General features: G+C 42.1%; 1 protein-coding gene across 2 annotated transcripts in view; it reads left to right on the top strand.

Moving 5' to 3' along the window:
* The window catches only part of COL21A1 (collagen type XXI alpha 1 chain), a 353,696-nt gene that overhangs the window by 48,266 nt on the left and 289,584 nt on the right, over positions 1–15,846 (top strand). For both annotated transcript variants that reach the window (XM_030198983.1, XM_030198984.1), the window contains exon 3: positions 14,401–14,952. In XM_030198983.1, coding sequence (XP_030054843.1) covers positions 14,401–14,952 — 552 coding nt within the window. The remainder of the gene's footprint in view (positions 1–14,400; positions 14,953–15,846) is intronic.

Below are 15,846 nucleotides of genomic sequence, written 5' to 3'. Positions count from 1 at the left end.
GCCTCGTGGCGGCCAAAGCCATTCTGGTTTCCTAGTTCCAGATGTACTTGTCACGTCCTGCCCAGCCGCCCAGATTTATGTTGTGAAACCCATTGGGAGATTTCATCACAGCTACCCATGGAGACCTAAATTGTCTTTTGAGACCTGGGGCTCCCGTGGGGACACGGGAGCCTTGAGGGGGAGGTGCTGTTATGATTGGGGTCTGAACCCCTCTCAAACTTACCTCTTTCCTGGGGGTCAGCTTCTTAGCTGGCTTCTGTTTCTTTTCTCTTTCCTTTCTGAGCTGGCTCTGTCTCTCTGTGCTGGCAGCTTCCAGCAGCATGGGGTTAATTGTCTCACTTCACTACAGCTGTGTGTGTGTTGCCTGAGTTGCTCTAACTCTCTTTGGGTGTACTGGCTTCAATGTTTCACGGTTTTGCATTGGTGTGGGTTGGGCCTCTCTGGGTCAGTGTGCTTTTGCCTAGGTCTAGGGAGTGTGACATCATCAGGGAGGGCCTTGATAAGGAAGTGGTGTTGTTTCCTTCAGGGCCTTTGCAACAGTGGTGTTTGCTGTAGGTAGGGTGGTGCAGTGTGCACTTCTGACGTTGTGTCTAGTTTCCCTGCTTGCTTTTGCTAAGGGCCAGGTTAGTGTTAGTGCAGTGTGCACTGGTGACTGTGTGTTTAGCTTTCCTGCTTTTCCCTTTTGGTTCCCTTCTTTTCCCTCTTGGTTTTGGAAGCATTGCTGTGTGTAGGGCTTTGGAAGCTCTGTTGCTATTAGAAGTACTCCTGGGTTTGGTGTTGTTAGGAACACTGCAGAGTTTGCTGTTAGAAGTACTTCTGGTGTTTGTGCTATTGGGAGCATTGCAGTCTTTGCTGTTGGTGTTTGGTGATTTAGAATCACTTTTGGCTTATGTGTTAGCTTCCCTTCTTTTTCCTTGTGGCTCCCCTGTCTTCCCTTTTAGTGCTAGGAGCTCTTCTGGTTGCTTGCCAGAGTAGTGCTTAGGAAGCACCTTGTTAGTTGTATCTAGCTTGCTAGAGCAGTGCTTAGGTAGCTGGTTAGTTCTGTGTTTAGCTTATTAGTGTAAAGCTCTGCTTGTAGCTTGGTGCTTAGTAGCACCTGTGTTAGCTTTGTGTTTAGTTCCCTGCTCTGTTAGTCTAGGGCTTAGGAAGTCCCTTTCTTGAGCAGGGATTAGGAGCTCCTGTTTAGTATAGGGCTTAGGAAGTCCTTTTGTCAGTTTACTGTTAGGAACACTCCTGCTGGTTTAGAGCTTGGGAGCACGTAGATCAGTTTAGGGTTAGGAGCACTTCTGTTTCCAGTCCTGGTCCCTATGTCATCCGGTATCCAGTAAGTCCTGTCGGCTACTCGAACCCAGGAGCTCAACTCTTGGGGGGCTTAGTAGCTAAGTACAGGTGAAGCTGTTGGACCAGTCCAGTGTGCTCCAGTCCCGTGTTCCAGTCCTGTGTCCTCCAGTCCGGGGGACCAGTCCAGGGTGTTCCAGTCTGGTGTGCTCCAGTCCAGTGTGTTCCGGTCTGGTGTGTGTTCCAGTCCTGTGGCCTCCAGTCCGGGGGATTCCAGTCCATGTGTTCCGGTTCGCTGGGCAGTGCCTGCAGTCCCTGCCGGTGTGCTTACCCAGTGTTGGTTGGTGGGTTTTGCCTGCTGCTGTTGCTCCTCGTCAGCAGCCCAAGGGCTCACGTTTGCTCCAGAGCCCGGCCCCGCGGGCTCTGAACCTGAGAACCTGACAGTGCACAGTGATTTATCCATGCTATCCGATTAGCACAGGGCATGCCTACTCTATACTTCCAATCATTTATTTTTTAAATTATTTATTGGGATTTATTAACCGCCTTTATGAAGAGATTCACCCATGGCGGTGTACAGCAGGTACAGTTTAACATAAAACTTACAATTTTGTTAACAGCATAGCAATTGTAAAATAACCAAGATGAAGTTAAAAGGTTGTAGGCTGAGGAGTAATTTAAGGAAATGTAGAAAGTGTGGTGGATACATGGAATAATCTTCCAGTGGAGGTGGTGGAGACAAAGATTATATCTGAATTCATGAAAGCATGGGACAAGCACGTGGAATCTCATAGGGAAAGGAGGAGGTAGTGGATGGTATAAAGGTGAAGATTAAAAGGGCCATTTGGCCTTTATTTGCCATTATGTTTGCTATGTTTCATTGGCTTCCAGTACAATGTAGGGCTAAGTTACTCTATAGTGCGTATTTTCAAAACATATGTATGCCTCAAAATGCCCAAATGGATGCCTATGTGCTTGAAACGTCCAAGTCCTGATTTTGCAAAGGCAGAAAAGGATGTCCAATACTACAGTATGTCCATATACCAAGAGGACATGTTGTGGGTGTGTTTAGGGTGGGACTAGGGAGGGCTCAAAATCAGGATATCCAACAGAGATTACTGAATGGGAAGAAATGTCCAATCCTAAAAAAAAAGGACTTCCTAAGTTAGACCTGTTTCAGTCATGCCCAGGGTGCAAAAAGGTGCTGTGATTGAGCAGCTGACTACTGTTGAGATTAAGGCATGTCACCCCCAGTGGTTGCTGTCTCCTTCCCTTTCGCCTGAAAGTAAAACTGAAAGGGATACTAGGTTCTATGACAGCTTGAGGTATTATGGACATAATTAGCAAAGCGGAAAGCATGTCTGAGGAGTAGTCTAGTGGTTAGTGCAATGAACTTTAAACCAAGGGACCTAGTTTCAAATCCCATTTTAACTATTTTCCTTTTATTATGAACCCCTCAGAAATAGAAAAATATATTCTGTACCTGCAAGCCTGAAGGCTATTGAAGTGGTATACATTCAGGTACTTCAGGTACAGTAGGTATTTTTCTGTTCCTGGAGGGCTCACATTTACAAAATAAAAGTGTTAATGTGGGATTTGAACCTGGTCCCTCGGTTTAAAAGTCTACTGCACTAACCACTAGGCTACTCCTTTGCTCTGCAAAGTCATCTCTGTGGCCCTTCTTCTAAGAATGCTGCCAGACAGATGTCCTTGTCCCTGCTTTTTTGCTGTTCATATGTTGGACGTTCCAGTTTGTAAAATGGCTGCTTATGTTAGCCGTCCTCAGCACACGGAAATCCATCGGACGTATTTTTGAAAAGAAAATTCTGACAAATTTCCTATTGGAAAATACATATGAGATGGAGGAGTAGCATAGTGGTTAGTGCAGTGGACTTTGATCCTGGGGAACTGAGTTTGAATCCCACTGCAGCTCCTTGTGACTCTGGGCAAGTCACTTAACCTTCCATTGCCCCTGGTACAAAATAAGTACCTGAATATATGTAAACCACTTTGAATGTAGTTGCAAAAACCTCAGAAAGGCAGTATTTCAAGTCCCCTTTCCCCTTTTGGACATTATGAGCTGGATGTCTCTATTCTGACTTGGATGTCCTTTCAAAAATGTCTCTTCACATCACATCTTCAAGGCACATAAAGGAAAGGAGCCAGAATGCTTGAAAAGCAGAATTTCCTTTTATGCACCTTCAACATTACTAAGGTCCTTCCAAGGAATATCTCTAACCATACCCACTCCAAAGGAAATCACTCAGTGTGAAACCGGCCAGTAAACCTTTTGTGGAGTAGCCCCTGCACTGTGAAATGCATTCTCACAAAGCCTTCACTTAAGTTAAGACTATCTGTACTTTAGGAAGTAGGTGAAAACTTGGCTTGAGGTAACAGCGGTTAGCGTATCTGGGTTTAAAAAAGGTTTGGACAAATTTCTGGAGGAAAAGTCCATAATCTGCTATTGAGACAGACAAAGGAAGCAACTGCTTGCCCTGGGATTTGTAGTATGAAGTGTTGCCACGATTTGGGTTTTTGCCAGTGCTTGTGACCTGGCTTGGCCACTGTTTGGAAAACAGGATACTGGGCTAGATGGACCATTGGTCTGACCCAGTATGGCTACTCTTAAATTAGTATATACTCTACACCTTTGGCTTTCCTCCACAGTTGAAATGGTTCAAGTCACTTCTTTATCCTTTCTTATGCTTATCATCAACTGAAGAAAACCCTGCTGTACAATAACACTTGGATACAGATGTAGTTTTATTCCAACAAGCAGTGTATTTTGGGGCTGAGATTAGGTGCCCATTGTCGCATGTGGTTTATAAACACCAGCTGTTGTCTGTATGAAACAGACATTTTTATGAGATACCCCTTTATTCACTTTTTTGTTATACTACTCAGAGTACATGAAATTCCAAGCTGGTTTTCTTTTCTTTTTAATACAGGAACACAGTCTTCTTGAAGTAGTTTTTTTTCAGTCAAGCAATACATTTTGGGCTATGATTAGTTGCCTGATGTCTCTTGTGGTCACTGAATAACAACTAATGTCTGTGTAAGAGACATTTTTATGAGATTATTTTGTTTTCACTATTCCATGTGATATTGAAGTTTTATTTAAGTTCCTGATGTTTTTATTTTTTTCATCTTTATATTGCTACATGCCTGCATCTAGTTTTTATTGCTTGTTCTGTTCTTGTATTTGCTCTTTCATATACTCTAAGATGCAAAAGCCCACATCTGTAACAAAGAGGTGCCCACCATGAAGAAATACTCATTGGAGCCAACATGTGAAAGGGCTTATCTGTGTAACTTTAGAAGATACACAAATACACTGTTTGTCTTAGAATTCCTGCCCCTCCCCCAACCCTGCAAATGCATAATTTCTGATTGAATAAAGCAATATTTAGCTAATGTTCTGCAGATAAAGTGGTACTGGATTAGAGGCATGCCATTAGGGGTCAGGACATGTCAGTTACCAAGTTGATCTTCCTGGGGGAGGAGTGAATTCTGATAATTTCCTTTTGGCAAAGATCCCTAGAACCAGGAGCGAGGATTGACGAAGGCTCAGAGAGTAGGGGTGGCCCTGTCCTAGACATGGATGTTTAATGCATGGGGGGAGAGGTTTAAGGGGTTAGGGCTGACAATCTTATCACACAGCCCCTCCCCACTAACCCACCAAGGATGTGAACTGCAGTGAGAAGGGAAAGCACCAGAGCATTGGTCCCTGAGAGCATTGGCTCCCTCTAGAAGTATAATTAATGTTCAGACTGCAACAAGCAGTAATAGAGGGACCCTGTTACCTAGCTGCATAAGGGCCTTCATGCGCCAAATTGGCACCACCTCCCGGCTAGCCTGTGAGCTGGGCAGTAATTCTGAATTTGGCGCATGCCAAATCCCGCAGTAGAAAATAATTTTCTATTTTCTACCGTGGGCTGCTTATGTGGCGATAAAGAGCAGTTGGCGTGCACTGCATGCTTACCGCACGGGTAGTGTGTGAGACCTTACTTCTAGGTCAGTGGGTGGCGGCAAGGCCTCAGGCAAAAAAAATGGATGTGCGCTGTTTCAGTTTTAGTGCACGTCCATTTTCTGGCCCCTTAAAAAAGGCCCTTTATCATAGACACAGTAAAAAATAGCCCAGCACGCGCCCAAATGACGTGCTCACACTACTGCAGGCCACGTTTTACAGCAGCTTAGTAAAAGGACCCCAGAGTTAACACAAGCTGGGTTAACTTTTTTACATGCATGTTCATAAAATTCTGCTCATTATTTTACCATGTGTTGTACCTGATCTTTATGTAATAAAAACTGCATTAACATAGATTAATATGTAATGGTGGCAGCATTATTCATAGCCAAATAGTTCACATTAATGAAGCATAATAAATATGAACCAATGTAAGGTAACACTTTTTGAATGGGTTTCCCTATTTTTGAAAACAAAAGAATGCTTATATAAACTTCTCCAAAAATCATGCTGCCAGAAAAAAAAGATTATTATGCAAATCCCTGAGTCAAAAAGTACTTCACACTGTCATACCATTGTCTCTGGAAATGTTTCAAGTTTTATTCGTACTTGATATACTACTCCAAAGGAAATCCTTGTGGGTAGTTTACAATTTACATAATATATCCTTTTCTTTACTTTTTTCGTTTTCTCTGTTTTTCTGTTTGGTTAGACTTTTACTGACCGATAGTCAAAACTATTTAACTGGCTGGTTAAATAACATTTTAGCACCTAACCACAGATATTCAGTGGGAGATAACTGGTTATTTGTGCTGAATATTCATGGTTAGTGGCTAGCCATTAACTGGCTATATCGCACACCATAGTTGGTTAGGCACTGATATTCCATGCCAGACCGTCTATGCTTGGCAGTTAAAATAGGCCACATAAATAATAGGCCTATCTTTAAGCACTAAGGGCTAAATTCTATACATGGTGCCTGAAAAGTCCATACAGAATAAATTTCTGCCTAAGCGTATTCTGTAAGTGGCACCTATATTTATGATACACCAAGGGAAACATGGCATAAATGCTGGCACATAGATATAGGCGCACAGGGCATAGGAGTGGCCTAGTGGTTAGGGTGGTGGACTTTGGTCCTGGGGAACTGAGGAACTAAGTTTGATTCCCACTTCAGCCACAGGCAGCTCCTTGTGACTCTGGGCAAGTCACTTAACCCGCCATTGCCCCTGGTACAAATAAATACCTGTATACAATATGTAAGCCACATTGAGCCTGCCATGAGTGGGAAAGCGCGGGGTACAAATGTAACAAAAATAAAAAATATTCTATAACAGTGCATGTAAATCTTGGAACGTCCATGAAATGCCCACTTCCCCACACATAACCATGCCCGTTTCTGGTTGTGTGCTTTAGAATTTAGGTGTAGGGCATTACAGAATATGCTTAGGAGGTTGTGTGCGCACATTCCAATTATTGCCAAGTAGTGTTCATGATTGCTCGTTAAGACCTGTTATCAATGTTGATTAGATTAAGCCAATTAAGTTATGCATGAATTTTAGCGCGGAACACTAAGCGCAATATATAGAATCCGGTGGTAAGTACTTAACCGTTTAACGCTGAATATCATTTTAACTGGTGAAGTTGCTGCAGTTATAAGTGAAACTGGACATGCAATACTGGTCGCTGGATTTGGACCAACATTGAATATCCGGTCTGAGCGCTGGTGTCAGGCAGTCACCATGCAGCCCAACATGGGCTGAATATGGGGGAGGGGTTTTAGTACATATTCCCCTGGATTCTGTATAGGTCATGCAAAGTTGGGTGCTGTAGTTTTAATGCAAATCTGAGATTTGTGTGCAGCTTAATGAAGTAATGGACACCTATTGACCACTAAACTGGTGCTAATTAATGCCTGATTGAAGTTGCATACAAATTTCCTGTGCACACTATTCTAAAACTTGGCACGTAATTTTTCCCACATTCAACCCAAATGGGAGGTGCATAGGTGAGTCATGGGCATTCCCAAAGTTAGGCGCCAAGTTATAGAATAGTGCCAATCCATGCCAAACTTTGGGCACTGGACTTACACCTGGGGATCCCAGGGATCATGGCTGATAGTTCATTAACTTTGGAAAGCCAGGTTTCTTCTTTGGTGAAGAAATGTTTTTTTACGATGAGAAAGCTAAAATGTGTTCAAAATTATTTTGAGGTGGAGCAGTTCAGATTTTTGGTTCAGTCATTCTTGATCCCACAGTTGGATTACTGTAATCCTATATATTTGGGCTGCAGCAAAAGCCAGTTGAGACGTATCCAGACAATTCAGAACACAGCGGTTCACCTAATGTTTGGCCTTAAAAAATATGATCATGTCTCTTCCAGCTATATTAAACTACATTGGCTTCCGATTGAGCCTAGAATTATCTTTAAGCTGGCCTGTTTTCGTTTCAAGATATTGCATGGTTCAGCACCTATTTATTTGTATAACCATTTTCAATTTTTGATTGTGCAGAGGTCTATCCTTCAGCTAAGGGAAAAAGAAAATTACCTTTATTTGAATCAACTCTGGCATTTCAAGCAACCAGACTCTGGACAATGTTAAAGACTATTTTTAATTCTGCTGTATCTTATTTAGATTTTAGAAAGAAAGTCAAAACCTTCTTGTTTCAAAAATATAAACTAGATTCTATATCTTGATTTGCTTGTTACTATATTCAGCATATTCCCAGGGGTTTGTCCCTGGCCTCTTGATATAATGTTACCCGCTTAGAACTGTTTGTGGTATTAGCAGGATACAAGACTGTTTTATCTTTTCGTATCGTAAAAATCCAGTGCCCAAAGTTAGGCGTGACCTGCACACTATCCAGTGTTCTATAAATGTCAGTTGCCCTGTATGGAATAGGGGCTCAACGCTGATCTTTTCCGTATCTACCTTTCAATGCTGTATATAGAATTCCCCCCCCCCAGTGAGAGTATTTTTCAAGGATATTTCCATAGCACTGTTTTACCTGATGAAGTTAGCTTTTTTAAAAAAATGTCTTCCCAAAGTGTTGGTGAACTACTTTGTGCACAGCCTGTAAAGATCACGTTTACTATCTCAACACAGAGGGAACCTTCCACAATATCAAACAATTGCATCAAAATAAACCTGTAATTGTGAAAGTAAATACAACCAGTATATGATGAAATAATCAGGGGAAAAGGCCTCAGCAATCTGTGCCGATTTGACACAGCCCTCACTATACCATTGTAGCCATCAGATGACAGATTAATCATTGGCCAGAAAACCCCTTCTTTTTGAAATAATCATACAAAGTCTGTGATTCATAATTGTGCAAAATGATGCAGAACTACTTAATAGTGAAAAGGTACTTATTCCCACTTTCTCAAAAAACCACGATCCCAACGGAGACCTGTTTCACCTGACGCTTCTTCAGGGGATCGAAAGATGCTCTTAATTTCTAGAAACAAACACAAATACACATCAGTATTAGGTTTTCTAGATTCAAACTCACTCAGTTCTGGCGATATTCATAGCTTACAAACAGTGCATCTTCTTCACACATTCATATCAACCAGTGAGCATAAAACTTTCCAAAATGGTGCCTGAATATAAAAAGGACACCAACTGCGATGTTACATGGAGGGGCATAATCGAACGGAAACACCTATCTCCATGGGCATTTATCTCCGAGAACGGGTCCATGAAGGGGCGGGCCGAACCGTATTTTCGAAAAAATGGCCTTTTTTGAGCTAGGCGTTTGTTTTTTTTAGCGATAATGGAAACTAAAAACGCCCATGTCAAAAACGTCCTAATCCGAGCCATTTGGTCGTGGGAGGGGCCAGAATTGGTAGTACACTGGCCCCCCTGATATGCCAGGACACCAACAGGGCACCCTAGGTCAGTGCGGTGGACTTCAGAGAAAGCTCCCACATGCATAGCTCCCTTACCAAGGGTGCTGAACACCCAACCCCCCTCTCCCAAAACCCACTACCCACAAATGTACAACACTACCATAGCTCTTAGGGGTGAAGGGGCACCTACATGTGGGTACAGTTGGTTTTGGAGGCCTCCCATTTACCAGCACAAGTGTTACAGGTGGGGGGGGGGGATGGGCCTGGGACCACCTGGCTGAAGTGCACTGCGGTACCCACTAAAAGTGCTCCAGGGACCTGCATACCCGCAGGCCTCTAGGACTGGTTGCTGCTATATAACATTGGCACATCAGTTGACACCTGAAGACTAATCTCTCTGAAAACGTCCTTTATTGGAATAACTGCGTTTACTCACAGTTAACTGCAGATCAGAGGTTGTGCCCCACTGGCAACGAATCTCCCTGGTACTGAGATGAGCACTAGGTCAGAGCTGGCAGAATGCTGTACAATGCCCTCTTTCAGCCACATTCAAGGTAAGAACTAAGTTCTCTAACGTGGCTAACACAGGAAAGGGAACTAAAACTGGCTTACAAAAATGGCCACTACCGCATGGACTACAACAGGAAACACAACAGGGCACACTCTGACCCAGTAGACAGGGAGAAAAACATCATGGGAGAAGAGCCTACCAACTACCAACATCGTGAGACTGTAACACAAGCTAATGAAATCACGGAGCCCAATAGCCTACACCCACCACAATGCAATGCTGATGTGACCCTGTACTGCACCCGAGAGCCACATCTGACCCAGGGAAAGGCTGTGACAGGATCGACCACATTCTGCTGTCATGGAGGTGGGTACGGCATTTGAGGCTGGCATACAGGCTGGAAAAAAGTTTTTAAAGTGGGGTATTTTTTGGTGGGAGGGAGTTAGTGACCACTGGGGGAGTCCGGGGAGATCATCCCCGATTCCCTCCAGTGGTCATCTGGGCAGTTGGAGCATTTTTTTGGGACTTGTTCGTGAAAAAAAAGGGTCCAAAAAAAGTGACCCAAAATCGTAGTCAAAACGCCTTTTTTTTTCGATTATCAGCTAAAGACGCCCATCTCTCCTCGGCTGATAACCACGCCCCAGTTCCGCCTCCACCACGCCTCCGACATGCCCCCGTCAACTTTATTCGTTTCTGCGACGGAGTGCAGTTGGAAACGCCCAAAATTGGCTTTTGATTATACCGATTTGGGCGCCTTTGCGAGATAAACGTCTATCTCCCGATTTAGGTCGCACTATAGGCGTTTTTCTCTTTCGAAAATAAGGCGGATAGTAACGTGCCTAGTACATGATGACAGATAAAGACCTGTATGGTCCATCCAGTCTGCCGAACAAGATAAACTCATTTTTACATGGTATGTGATACTTTATATTATACCAAAGTTTGATTTTTCCTTGCCTTTCTCAGGGCACAGACCGTAAAAGTCTGCCCAACACTGTTCTTGAACTTTCCATATCTATTCAGTTATGATCAGGGCATAGACCGTAGAAGTCTGCCCAGCACCAGTTTTGCTTCCCAATTACCGGCGTTGCCACCCAATCTCCATTAAGATTCCATAGATCCATTCCATCTAAACAGGATTCCTTTGTGTTTATCCCAAGCATGTTTGAATTCCATTACCGTTTTCATCTCCTCCACCTCTCGCAGGAGGGCATTCCATGTATCTACCACCCTTTCAGTGATAAAATACTCCTTAGTCTGCCCCCCTTCAACCCCAATTCATGTCTTCTAGTTCTACCACCTTCCCGTCTCTGAAAAAGGTTCATTTAAACATCTGTATCATGTCACCCCTGTTTCTCCATTCCTCCAATTTATACATGTTCAGGTCAGCAATTCTCTCCTCATACGGTTTGTAATGCAAATCTCATACCTTTTTTGTAGCTTTTCTATGCACCGCTTTCAGTTTTTTTACATCTTTCACAAGATACGGCCTCCAAAACTGAACACAATACTCCAAGTTGCCAATCTTCGAGCATTTCTGGGGCAGAGTTGGGGCAGTCTTTGTATTTATATGTAGTTTTGCATGTAATTATTCACAGCAAACAGATGATTTAAATGAGTGTATGTGTGCACCTACACACGTATGTAACAAACATGCATACAGGCAATAGTCTATAAATATATGTATATCTTAGATAGCACATAGTTTAATGGTAGTAGAACACAGAGCGGAATCATGGAGGAGTGTGGGTGTGGCACAGAGTCCTACACATGACTTATAGAACAGTATAAGTTGTACTTATTATGGTGTAAGTGCTTGCCCCTAAGTAATACACACACATTTCACCTCTTGAATTAGTATTCTATAAAAGACAGTGGACACCTATTTTTCCTTATAGAATAGGCATCTGTCAGGCTCCCACAGCATTTACTAATAAGTTTCCTTTACCCAAAGTCATCAGAGACATCCCTGGGAGTCACGGTTGCAAATACACAAGTATGTAAATGTCACTATATGGAGACAGGTGGCAGAGAGATATAGAATTTTTTCCCATCACTTTGGGTACTCTAGACTTGTTCAAAAAGAATTTCCAGACACACTTGGATAGGTTGCTTATATGTGTTACATCTTACAAACACCACAGGGAAGCTCTCTACCTTTTCTAATTCTGTAATATATTTTTGAGATGTGGTGACCAGAATTGTACACAGTATTCAAGGTACAGTTGCACTATGGAACAATACAACTGAATTATAATATTTTCAGTTTTGTTCTCCATTCCTTTCCTAATAATTCCTAATATTCTGGGTCCCTTTTACAAAGGCATGTAGGCACCTACATGTGTTCAACGCATGTCAAATTGGCACTACTGTTTGGCTACTGTGTGCCTCAGGCAGTAATTCTATTTTTGGCGCACACCCAAAACACGTGGTAGAAAATATTTTCCATTTTTTATCACGTGGTGCTTACCCGGAGGTAATCGGCAGCTGACGAACGCTGGATGCTTACCGCTTGGTTAGCACATGAGACCTTACCACTAAGTCAATGAGTGGTGTTAAGGTCTCAGGCTGAAAATGGACATGCGCTGGTTTTCATTTTGCCGCATGTCCATTTTCTGGCACATTTTTTAAAAATGCCTTTTTTCCAGGCGTGCAGAGGAAATGGACCAGTGCATGTCCAAAAACGAGCCTACACTTGCGCAGGCCACTTTTGTATACCCCCTAGTAGAGAGTTTCAATCTATCATAGTAACATAGTAGATGATGGCAGAAAAAGACCTGCACGGTCCATCCAGTCTGCCCAACAAGATAAACTCATATGTGCTACTTTTTGTGTACACCCTACTTTGATTTGTACCTGTCCTCTTCAGGGCACAGACCGTATAAGTCTGCCCAGCACTATCCCCGCCTCCCAACCACAAGCCCCGCCTCTCACCACCGGCTCTGGCACAGACTATATAAGCCTGCCCAGCACTATCCCCGCCTCCCAACCACCAGTCCCGCCTCCCACCACCGGCTCTGGCACCCAATCTCGGCTAAGCTCCTGAGGATCCATTCCTTCTGACAATGATGCCTAAATCCTTTTCCTGAGGGGTGACTCCTAATGTGGAACCTTGCATCATGTAACTATAGCTTGGGTTGCTCTTCCCTATGTGCATCACTTTGCACTTGCTCACATTAAATTTCATCTGCTATTTTGATACCCAGTGTTCCAGTCTTGTAAGGTCCTCTTGCAATTTCTCATAGTCCTTCTGTGATTTAACAACCTTGAATAACCCTTGTGTCATCAGCAAAATATATTACCTCATTAGTTATTCCTGCTTCCAGATTCCAGATCATTCATAAATATATTAAAAAGCAGTGGTTCTAACACAGATCCTTGGGGAGCCCCACTACTATTTACTCTTCTTTATTGATAATACTGACCATTGAGGTTTTGGATGGGTTTGTACTTATAAATAGAGTTTTAAAAATTCAAACGGATGTCATTTTTCACAGAAAATCAATGTCTACCGAATAAGTATAAATGTGTACACTCAGTTTCTCAGGAAAATTTTCAAAGCATTTTCACTTTGAAAATCTGACAAAGTCCACATGGGAAAACTACATATGCATTTTCCTCCAAAGTAGGCCACTATAAAATTACCTCATTAGAGGTCAAATTTCAAAGTCACTTATGGGGCTAAAATAATTTTATCCATGTAAATTATTGGTCTGAAAATTGCCCTCTCTTTCTCTCAATTTGGCTAAAAGGACACTCATTTCAAAATGAATTATGATGGATGTATTCAGATTAGGGGAGGAATAGTATGAATGTAGCTTGCATTTTAAAATCTATGGGGCCCTTTAAGAAGGGCCATAGGTGCCTACATGTGTCCAAGGCATGTCAAATTGGCACTGCATACCTCGGGCAGTAATTCCATTTTTGGCATGTGCCCAAAACACGCAGTAGAAAATGTTTTCTATTTTCTACCTCGGGGTGCTTACCTGGCAGTTGGTGTGCGCTGGACACTTACCGCCCAGTTAGCGCATGAGACCTTACCGCTAAGTCAATGGGCGGCATTAAGGTCTCAGGCTGAAAATGGATGCACACTGGTTTTCATTTTGCCGCACGTCCATTTTCTGGCACAATAAAAAAAATCCATTCTCCCCAGGCGCGCTCAGGAAATGGACCAGTGTATGTCCAAAACACGCGCCTACACCGGAACAGGTCATGTTTGGGCACCCCTTAGTAAAAAGGCCCCTATGTGCGCATGTTTCCAGTTGTAATTGACTGTGGACAATTGTACTTTTGGCAGTTTTCAACAGTAAAGTATAGTGAAACCTCGGTTTTCGTTGACTTCGGTTATCATCGGTTTCGGTTTTCATTGATTTTTCCTGTGAAAAATTTGTCTCGGATTTCGTTGGTTGCCTCGGTTTTCGCTGCTAATTTTGCAAAAACAAAGGGCAACCCACGCGTTCTCCTCCTCATTGGATTTACATTGATTCATATGGAAATAATTGCCTCGGTTTTCGTCTGTTTCGGTTTTCGTTGATTGTTTTCGGATGGATTATCAACGAAAACCGAGGTATCACTGTATGTGCATGCTTTTCCTTTGAAACCTGGAGCAAGGACTGCAGACTACAAGTAGTCATGAATTTTGCATAAATGCATGCAGATGTTTGGAAAACTGCTTCCATGATAAATGAACGAATTAAATGATTAATGTATGACTTGCTTAAACCTAAATGTAATGAAGCTTACTATGTTAAAACTATTGTTTTGATCTGTTTTTTTTTTTAAATTCCAGGTTGCCGAACTGCGCCATCTGACTTAGTTTTCATCTTAGATGGATCTTGGAGTGTTGGCCCTGAGAATTTTGAAATAGTCAAAAAATGGATTGTTAATATTTCTAGTAATTTTGATATAGGGCCTAAATTTACTCAAGTTGGGATAATCCAGTACAGTGATTACCCTACACTTGAAATTCCACTCGGAAGTTATGATTCCAGCGAAGACCTTCTCAGAAGAATGGAGCTCATAGAATATTTAGGTGGAAACACTCGAACAGGAAATGCAATTAAATTTGCAGTTGAACATGTCTTTGCTAGAGCCTTACGACCTCTGACTAAAACAGCAATTGTTCTTACGGATGGAAAGTCACAGGATGAGGTGAAAGATGCAGCAGAGGAAGCAAGAAAAAACAAGGTGACTTTGTTTGCTATTGGAGTGGGTTCTGAAATTGAAGAAGTTGAACTTCGAGCTATTGCCAACAAGCCTTCATCTACTTACGTATTTTATGTTGAAGACTACATTGCAATATCTAGAATAAGAGAAGTAATAAAGCAAAAGCTATGTGAAGGTAAAGTATAATATTTAATATTTATTTACAATGTGGATGGTAAAGTTTCATTGCATTATTGTACTGCATAGTAAGAATATTTTATCAGATAAACAAAGAAAAACAATTGGGCGAGACTAATGTAATTCCAACCAGGGGAGACAATTTATTGATAATACTAAAATAAGATACATGGAGGGTCATTTTCGCTATTGCATCTAAGTCAAACTTTGGATGTTTTGTGCTAAACGTACCAAATTCGAATAGGAAATATACCCATTTTTGAAAATACCATTTTGAACAAGGTTTTGTGCTTTGTGCATTTATCTTTTTAGGCTAATTTTGGAAAAACCCGCACAAGTTCAAGACACACAAAATCAAGCCACTGGAATGTAGGAGGGGCCAACAATTTTAGTAGACTGGTCCCCCAGACATCTCAGGAGAGCAATGGGGCACCCTAAGGAGTGCATTGTCAACTAGACTGATATGCTTTTGATTTTGGGTTTTATCTTCTTTTGTTATGCATTATTTATATGCACTTATTATGTACTTTTTCATGTACTTGTATTTAGATATGTGTTTGCATTGCAGGAATATCTCTGACTCCTGAGGCAGGTGCTTTCCGTTCTGAAACGCAGGACTGTGTCGAGTCCATTCAGTCTCCTTGATATTTTGGACTTATCAGCCTTTGTATCTTATATGATTTTAGTATTATCAATAAATTATCTCCCCTGGTTGGAATTACATTGGTCTCTCCAATTTATTTTTCTTTGTTCTTATGTTATGCTTTGGGGCAGTCTTCTTCTTCTTTCTTCAGTGTTATCAGATATTAATTTCTCTCAAGGTTCTAGTGTTAATACCACCTGGTTCATTATCTAGCCTTTGAGGTTTTATTGAAATGTGACTAAGAGGTCT

The sequence above is a fragment of the Microcaecilia unicolor genome, chromosome 3 (genome assembly GCF_901765095.1).
Source record: "Microcaecilia unicolor chromosome 3, aMicUni1.1, whole genome shotgun sequence".
NCBI lineage: Eukaryota > Metazoa > Chordata > Amphibia > Gymnophiona > Siphonopidae > Microcaecilia > Microcaecilia unicolor.
This window is presented reverse-complemented; position numbering and strand designations above follow the sequence as displayed.